The following is a 10,437-nucleotide window of genomic DNA, read 5'->3' on the forward strand; positions in this document are numbered from 1 at the left end:
CTTGTGCCAGACCGAAAAATTATAAGGATGAGCTTTACTATTGCTCCTACCAAGGATAGTAATTGCGTCCGACACGTTATAGACCATAATTAAAAGCATGTCAGGGGACATTGCCTTAACAGTTGCTTGTTCAACGCTTTCCTTTACAACCGGACGGTAGTTTACCGAAAGGTAATATACGGGACAAGTAAACTGGACATGTTGCTTTCCAAATACAAGGTTAGCAAGTGGGTGACACAAAACCATAAGTTTTGAGCTAAAATTTTCAAATCTGAAACCCACCAAACCCACAAAAATATTTTGCAAACACCGGTGAAGGGTTATTCTGGAAAACTTATCTAGGGTAAAAACTAGATTTAATTTTCAAAAGATCAAAGGTTTTCATAAAGATCCAATTTTCTTAATGGATCTAAATTTTTATAGTCATGTGGGACTGTAAACCATATCGTTACTACCATTATTTATACCGCCGTATAGAAATCACTGATGTACAAAGTGTGAAGAATAAAGAAGTGATTCTAGTATTTCAAGACGATATTGCTTGAGGACAAGCAACGCTCAAGTGTGGGAATATTTGATAATGCTAAAAACGAACATATATTTCATAGCATTATTCCTCAAGAAAGACAAGCTTTTAGTTGCAATTGTTCTATTTACAAGTGATATTCGTTTAAATAATAAAAGGTGAAGACAAAAGACAGATTCGACGAATTGAAGACGCAAACGACCAAAAAGCTCAAAAGTACAAAAGACAATCAAAGAGGTTCCAATTATTGATAAGAAACGTCTCGAAATTTCAAGAGTACAAGATTCAAAACGCAAAGTACAAGATATTAAATTGTACGCAAGGACGTTCGAAAATCCGGAACCGGGACCAGACTCAACTCTCAGCGCTCGACGCAACGGACTAAAAATTACAAGTCAACTATGCACATAAATATAATATAATATTTAAATAATTCTTATAATTATTTATATATTATATAAATAATAAAAAACCGTCGGCAAGAAAGACTCCAAACTTTGTGAGCTGTATTTACAAACTCCGCGACTCGCGGAGTTTGAAGGCAAAAAGGGCCGCGAGTCGCGGAGGCCCAAATTCTGAAAGTCCCTATAAAGCCAACCGAATTCTGATCATTTTTTACACACAATATATATCCATCTCTCTATCTATATACGTAAAAATATATATATAATTTATATTTTAATTTTAATTTTAATTTTAAATCCTAATAATAAGGGTATGTTAGCGAATGTTGTAAGGGTGTAAGTCGAAATTCTGTCCGTGTAACGCTACGCTATTTTTAAATCATTGTAAGTTATGTTTAACCTTTTTACATTAATGTCTCGTAGCTAAGTTATTATTATGCTTATTTAATCCGAAGTAATCATGATGTTGGGCTAATTACTAAAATTGGGTAATTGGGCTTTGTACCATAATTGGGGTTTGGATAAAAGAACGACACTTGTGAAAATTAGACTATGGGTTATTAATGGGTTTTATATTAACTAAACAATACCTTGTTAATTTAATATACAAACTTATAATTCGACGTATTTATATATAACCACATACGCTTGACTGGGTACGGTGGGCGGGATATCTATAAATACCAATAATTATTCATTTTACCGGACACGGAACTGGATTAATAGTTAACAGACTTGTTGAAACAGGGGTGAATTACATTCAAGGGTAATTGGTGTAATTGTTAACAAAGTAGTAAAACCTTGGTTTACACGCAGTCGATAACCTGGTGTATTCATTAAACAAAGTATTAAAATCTTGTTACAATTCGAATCCCCAATTAGTTGGAATATTTGACTTCGGGAATAAGAATAATTTGACGAAGGTTTTCGCTCTTTATATTTATGACTGATGGACTATTATGGACAAATCCGTATGGACATATTAAATAATCCAGGACAAAGGACAATTAACCCATGGGCATAAAACTAAAATCAACACGTCAAATATCATGATTACGGAAGTTTAAATAAGCATAATTCTTTTATTTCATATTTTATTTCCTTTATTTTATATTTAATTGCACTTCTAATTATCGCATTTTTATTTATTGTTATTGTATTTAATTGCACTTTTAATTATCGTACTTTTTAATTATCGCAAGTTTATTTTATCGCTCTTTTATTATTCGCAATTTCATTATCGTTATTTGATTTACGCTTTAATTTAAGTCTTGTATTTATTTTTAATATTTTACATTTGGTTTTAACTGCGACTAAAGTTTTAAAATCGACAAACCGGTCATTAAACGGTAAAAACCCCCCTTTATAATAATAATATTACTTATATATATATATATTTGTATTTTTTATAAAAGTAAACTAATATAGCGTTAAGCTTTGTTTAAAGATTTTCCCTGTGGAACGAACCGGACTTACTAAAAACTACACTACTGTACGATTAGGTACACTGCCTATAAGTGTTGTAGCAAGGTTTAAGTATATCCATTCTCTAAATAAATAAATATCTTGTGTAAAATTGTATCGTATTTAATAGTATTTCCTGCTAAAATATAAAGCTATTTTATATACACCCCGCTACCACATTAAAAGGGTACAAATAAAGAGATCCATGAAGCCATTCAACTTCTAAAGAAAGAATTTGAAATGAAAGATCTCGGAAAAACCAAGTATTGCCTTGATTTACAAATTGAGCATATGCTTAATGGTTTACTTGTACATCAAACAACATATACTAAAAAGATTTTGAAACGTTTCAATATGGACAAGGCAAAACCATTAAGTACTCATATGGTTGTTAGATCACTCAATGTTGAAGCTGATCCATTTCGTCCATGTGAAGATCATGAAGAAATTCTTGGACCAGAAGTACCATATCTTAGTGTAATTAGAGCCCTTATGTATCTTACAAATTGTACAAGACCTGACATTTCTTTTGCAGTTAATTTGTTAGCAAGGTTCAGCTCAGCTCCTACCAAAAGACACTGGAATGTGATCAAACACATATTTCGATACCTTCGAGGAACCACTGATTTAGGATTATTTTATTCTAACGAATCAAAACAGGATTTGGTTGGTTATGCAGATGCATGTTATTTACCTGATCCACATAAAGAACACTATAAAAGACCAACAACTATCTTCACCAACAACTATATATGAAGATAATACAGCTTGCATAATACCAATGAAAGAAGAGTATCAAAAGTGACAGAACAAAATATAAATGCTGACGAGACGCCAAAGCCATAGACGGTCTAAACGGTCATAAATTTGATGGAAAAGAATGGTATGTTGGTAAGGCTCAGAAAAGACTGGAAGGGAATAGGAATTGAAACAAGGGTTTGTGCAAACCATGAAGGAGACTGTAGACAAATCACATGGGCTAAACTTGTACATAAAAGATTTAGATGATACAGTTTCAGATGAACAAGATCTCGTAAAAGACAACCAGATTAAAATGAGATACGTTCAATCAACAACTCTGCTGATCTTTATACCAAAGCACTGTCAACCATTGTTTTCAGAACACACGTTCATAATATTGGCATGAGGCAAGTTCAAAAGATGTGATGACTCAGCGATGTCTACTTGAGGGGGGAGTCAACTCTATACTGCACTCTTTTTCCCTTGACTAAAGTTTTTATCCCACTGGGTTTTTCTTTAGCAAGGTTTTTAACGAGGCAGTACTAGTTGCTCTCTAATAAATTGTCATCCAAGGGGGAGTGTTATATATGTGTCAATAATTCAATTGGACACAAAAGTCTATAGATGTGGACACAAAAGTCTATAGATGTTGTATAAGTCAATATTGGCTGACAATTTTTTAATGCTTCTACAGTAGAATATGTAGTATATATACTCCCTCTTGAGTTAGCAAATAACACACTTTGATATATTTCATATATATATAAACTCTCTCTTTTCTTACTTATATATATATGTCTCTAATTAGTAAATAAGCCAAAGGTATTTATAAACTACTAAATTACAACATGTTCTAAATTTTTTTAGGATTGATATTGATATAGTTATCTTATAATGATGAACAATTACAGTATAATCCACATTTTAATTGTACATTATACTCCGTAATGATAAGAGCACAGGGTGTCCGCGCCGTCCCTCCCCACCGTCGATCGAAAATCGACGCCGAACCGCCGTCCTCCGACACCGCTCCACCGTCGCCACCACCGTCGATTTACACTTTCGCCACCAAGACGGTGAAATTTCGACCGTTGGCTTTTTTTTTTTTTTTTTTTTTTTTTTTTTTGAATTTTTCTTTCAACTTCCACTTCTTTGATTTTTATTCTTTTTAATTTTATTGTTTTTAATCTTTTTTTTTTTTTTTGGTTGCAGGTTGGAGGAAGCTGCTGTATATCAAGGAGGAAGAAGTAGTATTCCTTTTTTTTAGCCTTATAATAGGTATGCAATTTTTAATAATAATTGTATATGAATGTTTTTATATAATAATAATAAAGGTACGCTCTTTTAATAATAATAAATAGGTATGTAAATAATAGAGTAAATACTTTTTTTAGGAATGCAATTTTTTTCAATTAATGAAAGTTGTTTGTTATATATATTATTCATTTAATTATTTTAAATAACTAAATAAAATATTAAAACTCAATTAAAAAAATAAAAAATCGACACTGAAATGGACACTGTGGACACTACCACCCATGACATAGTCAGTCAATTTCAGCTTCTAAAAATGGACACTGAGAAATGGACACTGAAATGGACACAGACACTTCGTGCTCTAACACTGAAAACTAAGGTCTTATCAACCTTGATATTAAATATTAAATTTGTTATCACCTGTAAAATACTTGGCAAGATTGTGAAATATGTATAAATTAAGTAAAATACATGTGCAAGTAGTATACTTCACTTTTATGGTTAAAATGAATGAATGGTTTTGATGGTGATGTTAGCTATGTCAAAACATGTATATACGTATATACATCTCAACCACCTAGTATTTAATATCTTTACCTTTTGTACTCAAATCTAAGAAGAAAAAAGTAAAATCAAACGAGTAAAATTTATAACATTATAGTATATAGTATTCAAGATTTTACGAGACACCATGTGTAAACACTCTCGTTCTCCTATTCAATCGCGAACATTTGAGTCAAAATATTCTATTTCTTCAAGTAGTCTAAACATAGCATTAATCGTTTATCTTGATATGTTTGGAGATTGAGTTTTTCTAACCCTATATATATCATAAAAGAGTTTTAGTATTAATGCAATTTGGAGCGAGGAGATAGCTTAAAGTAATAGGAAAAACAATTAAGTCGACAATGAAAAATCAAGTGTATCAAATAATACTCTAAGAAGAAAAAGAACGGTCATTGAGTAACTCGAAAGGTACGAGAAAAAAAAGGTCATTTTGAGGATTTTTATTTTAAAATAGTAATAATACATTTAAATGTTACAAAAATAGAAATGTTGATTTTTTTTTTTTTTTTACAAAAGTAGTAAAACCGGAGTTTGAAACCGGTTTGTCACTTTTTACCCGAAACCGGAGTTTGGAACTCCGGTTTGCGTCCTCTCTCCTCAGATTTCTGCAATTATGATCATTGAAAACAATCTATCAGTACACAAACCGCAAACTCCGATTTCGGGTAAAAAGTGACAAACTGGAGTTCCAAACTCCGGTTTTACTATTTTTGTAAAACAAATTTCAACATTTCTATTTTTGTAACACTTAAATTTATTATTACCATTAAAAAAAATCGTCATTTAAGGCGAGGAATTGTTTTAGTTTTGTTCCTTGTTAAGTAAATGAAGGACGATGAAGTGAATACACAAGTAAATAGTTGTTTCGGGTTTTTGTAGTTTTTTATCTCGTGTTTCCTCATCTCAACTGTTGTTTGGGGTGCTGTTTAATTTGGTTATCGTTATCTTTTGATAGCTTGTTAATTGGAGTGTAATATCTTATTTTGGTTTAAATTAGGCTTTCTCTTCGTTTTATTGTTAGTCTGTTTTGATTTTTTTTTTTCATTTAATTTTTATGTTTTTAGTTCCAAATCGAGCCTTGTGTTTTGGTTATTGCTTATTAGGTTGTTATTTTTTTGAGTTTTCATCTTTTTAATGAAATGTTCTATATTGAAGTTTTTTTTACGGGAATAAAAGTAGAGAGAAAAAAAGAGTGATACACATTTTAATTCAATGATGTATTGAAAATGAACTATATAGTAACTATTAAACAAAAACAATGAATAGTATTTAGCTCGTTTTCGTCTTTTCACTTTTTTTTCCCTTTTTTTTAACTAAATTTCATTTCACCACAAACACCCCCACACTTTGTTCAAAATTTAAAATCGACCCCCAAAACAGGGGGTAAAGTGTTAAATTAACATTCTCATAAAAATTTGAGTGGGGTATTCAACGGGTCATATATTCTCGCTCGCAACGAGTTAAATTTTTACGACACCATCGTTAAACTCGAAATAATTTTACGAACACAATGACACTAATTATACGCAAAACAGACACTTTTTAAAAAACGCTAAATATTTGAGGTACTTTTCATACACGTTGATTTTTCACTCACAAGCTCCGTAACTATTTTCATCTATTAACAACAAAAACATATGAGTCTTATTTTTATTTTTTAATTATTTAGTGACTTTTTAGATATATCTCAGTAAATCTTCTACTATTAAATTATACGAAGTGTTAATATAAGATAACGACTTAATTGCGTTAAATTTTTAAAAAGTCAACAATTCCATAGCGAAACGCGAAGATGCACATATATTGTAAATATAAAATAACATTTAAATCTTTGACGGGTTATACCTTTTAGTTCGACTCGATTTACGCTTCAACGACATTATCGTTAGCCACAAAATAATTTTACAAAGTAAACACAATAAAATACATTGAAAATCGAATCCCCAGCGCGAAGTTAGAGTTCCAAAACTAGTTTTTACTATTAAACTAGGGAGGTGATCCTCATATACTACTTTTTAATTTTTGTACACATAATTATATCCTTAATTATATTTGCAATAATAATATAAGTTTAACTTTTTATTTAGAAGCATAAAAGTTTATAAGATAAAAATGGACATGAATTATTAATCTAAACTTTAATTTCAACTGCCCATTATGCCCCACCACTTTTCATAATTTGTCTTGCCTCTTTACAACTACCACACTCTCGTTACCATCTGTATACCGTTAATTTTCTTATCTACACAACACAGCAATCGAAATATACCATTTAAATTCATCACGTGAGTTTAAAACTCCGTTAATGAGACGTTATATCCACAATCATCAGTTGACGGAGATTCTAACGTTGACGACAGTTCCCTTAGCTTTTTCAAATACCCCGTTATGTTTATACCATCACCACAATCGTACCTCACGTCATCTCTTGACGGAATAAACGGAGGCCGTAACACTTCCGTTAATAAATCCCACTTCAACCCGTAGAAAAACGGGTGCTCTTTTATCTCCCACCCGTCTCTAGTGTATCCTAGTCGGCGCCTGGGCTCTTTATCAAGTAACTTGGTGATCAAATCTGTTAACGGCGTCAATTTCCCGTTAAACTTCGGCGGCATCATTAGTATTCTCCCAAATGTTTCTTTACGATTTTTCCCACGAAAAGGAGTTGTACCGTACAACATTTCGTAGCATAAAATCCCCAACGCCCACCAATCAACGGCAAACTCATGACCGTCGCCACGAACAACTTCCGGTGCCACGTACTCTTCCGTTCCGACGAACGAATTCGACCGTTCGCCGTTAGAGAAACTCAAATTCCTACGTGTCATTGGTGACACACGTGCGCTTTTCGCTTTTTTCAAGTTAAGGTTTTTCTTCTCACGTGTGAGCTTCTGGAACATTTCTGCTTCAGAAGTTAGAATTAACGATTTTAACGATTTAGGCGCGAGTGTACGTGACAAATCAAAGTCCGTGAGAGTCACGTGACCTGAACTTTGGATTAAAACATTTTCAGGTTTTAAATCACGGTACACGATTCCTAAATTATGAAGATGTTCTAACGCACAAACGATTTCCGCCAAATAAAACCGGATAACCGTTACAGAAAAAACCCGGTCTACTTGACGATGACGTAAGACGTTTAAATCACCTCCACGACAAAACGGGATAGCCCAAGCGATAATTTCGTCCGTTTCAAAAGAACCGATTAACGATGGTAAAAACGGGTCGGGTTTTTTGGTGAGTTTTTCTAAAACGGAAACTTCCCACCGGGCACGGCGGTCAGCGTCCGGTTTGGCATTCGGGTTGTGTTTCTCGACAACTTTGAGAGCAAATGGGAAATGGGCAGACGGGTCAGTAAGGTGATTGTGAACAAGAATAACTGTACCCATTGCTCCGTTACCTAAAAGTTTAATGACACGTAGACTGTGAATGTGTAGCTCCGGTGATGATACGGCAGCCATTTACGGTAGTTGTATGGTGGTTGTAATAACAGATAGTGTGTGATAGAGAGGGAAGGTAAATGTGCCACTGGCACCCTTTAATATTTGGTATGGGATATAGCACGAATATATGCTTCAAATAACATTCGAAGAATACTGCTTTTATGTCTAGTAAGTAGTAACCAATTGGATTATGCCACCAATATCATTTTATGAAAAATATTACCGTACTAATGTTGTTTTTATTTTTATGTGTGTATGTTAATATGTTAATATATTAACTACAATAAAAATTATAAAAATGGTATTTGACTACTGGTCCGATATATATTAATTAATCAAATATAGAAATATATTTATAAGATTTTTTGTTTTTCCTAAAAATAATAACATAGAGTCTTGAGCTTTAATAAGACCATTCTTTATAACTAGGGATGACAATGGACATCCGATTCAATGAATATCCATCCGATCCGATCCGATCCGATCCGTTTCAAGTGAATATGGATGATCTTAAATAGATATGAATACGGATATGGATGAACTTTAATGAATATGGATATGGATATGGATATGGATATAGATGAAAAATTTCATCCATGGATATATCCATTTACACCCGAAATACATATACAAATACATAAATATAAATATATGCAGATACCATAACTATTACAAATGTATTTATCATTACACATACATTTTGCTTTCAACCATATATTGAATTCGCTATGAGTACTCACACTAAACATGTATATTTAACTTAATAAACATATAAATTACATATTTGATTTGTCATAATCTATGTTTGATAATAAATTTAACAAATTGTGTTCAATATTCGACAAAGATTATACATTCCGGTGGAAGGATTTTAATTTAGGTCACATTACATTTATTTTTTGTTATACTACGTTTTTGTTTTTGTTATCTAGTGAGAAAATTTTATAGCATTTCTTAAATATCCAATGGATATCCAATAACCCGCTTAATTCATTGAATATGGATGGATGAACTGAAGTTAAATGGATATGGATATGGATATGGATGAACAAAAACTAAATGAATATGAATATGGATATGGCCTTACTCGATCCATATCCGATCCATTGCCATCCCTATTTATATTATAACATACAACAAAACAAAGCCGAAAGAACCATCTAAAAAATAAATAACAACAAGCGACAAACTTAAACGAGAATAAACTACTAGCTAGGCAAAACAACAATCAACAACTTTAGCTACCAAACTAAAACAAACAAAATAAAATATAAACAAACGGCTAAACAAACTAGTAATATAAACCAAAAAGGATTCTGGTCGCAAACATAACCAAACAAGCATGAAAACATAAGAGCTCTAAAAATGCAAGCCTACACACGCATTAAAACGCAAAACAAACACCGTACAGATCCACGAGCTAGACACCAACCTTATCCACCGCATAACCTTATCTACCGCCTTGGATGATTTTCTACCTTTCTTCTCTGGAATGATCAACTTTCCTTCGACTTGTTTGAAGGAGATAACAATGCCAACACGAGAATCAAGGTTTTGCTCGACGTCGGAACAACCCAAAGCAAGATCAACATCAATACTTGCAGTGATACAAAAGTTATGTAACGACCAGTCAAAATCATCATTGACGGCACCGCTAACTTAGGTCCCGTTGCGTGGTCATAGTCCCTATATGAGACACGTTTGACCAAAATTATGTCGCATTCATTTGAAACGTGCATGACTTGCAAAGTTTAGTTCACCAAACGGATCGACAACAAGTTTAAGTTTACAAAAGGTAGTAAAGTATAAATGAAATAAACTTGCGACATAATATAAGTTGAAAGTCACGGTTGCTATAAATAGCGTAAGTATGTATGCTTTAAGTTTGAATCCAAAGATGCTATCACTAGTGTATGCATGTATGCTTGACCCCAAGCAAGTAATCAAAGTGTACGCGGAAGCATGTATCAAATAGCCATGTATGAACCTGAGAAACATATAGAAAACTGTCAACGAAAAACGTTGGTGAAATCAT

General features: G+C 32.6%; 1 protein-coding gene across 1 annotated transcript; it reads right to left on the reverse strand.

Moving 5' to 3' along the window:
• Window positions 1-6,955: 6,955 nt before the first annotated feature.
• On the reverse strand, window positions 6,956-8,481 carry LOC139853290 (serine/threonine-protein kinase UCN). The gene has a single exon (XM_071842663.1). It carries the CDS (start codon window positions 8,418-8,420, stop codon window positions 7,251-7,253), a length of 1,170 nt encoding a protein of 389 aa, XP_071698764.1. The 5' UTR covers window positions 8,421-8,481; the 3' UTR covers window positions 6,956-7,250.
• Window positions 8,482-10,437: the final 1,956 nt, after the last annotated feature.

This window comes from Rutidosis leptorrhynchoides, chromosome 6 (assembly GCF_046630445.1).
Source record: "Rutidosis leptorrhynchoides isolate AG116_Rl617_1_P2 chromosome 6, CSIRO_AGI_Rlap_v1, whole genome shotgun sequence".
In the NCBI taxonomy this organism is placed as follows: Eukaryota; Viridiplantae; Streptophyta; class Magnoliopsida; order Asterales; family Asteraceae; genus Rutidosis; species Rutidosis leptorrhynchoides.

Excerpts from the sequence above, each read along its gene's own strand:
- LOC139853290 (XM_071842663.1), bottom strand. The coding sequence starts at position 8,420 with ATGGCTGCCGTATCATCACCGGAGCTACACATTCACAGTCTACGTGTC.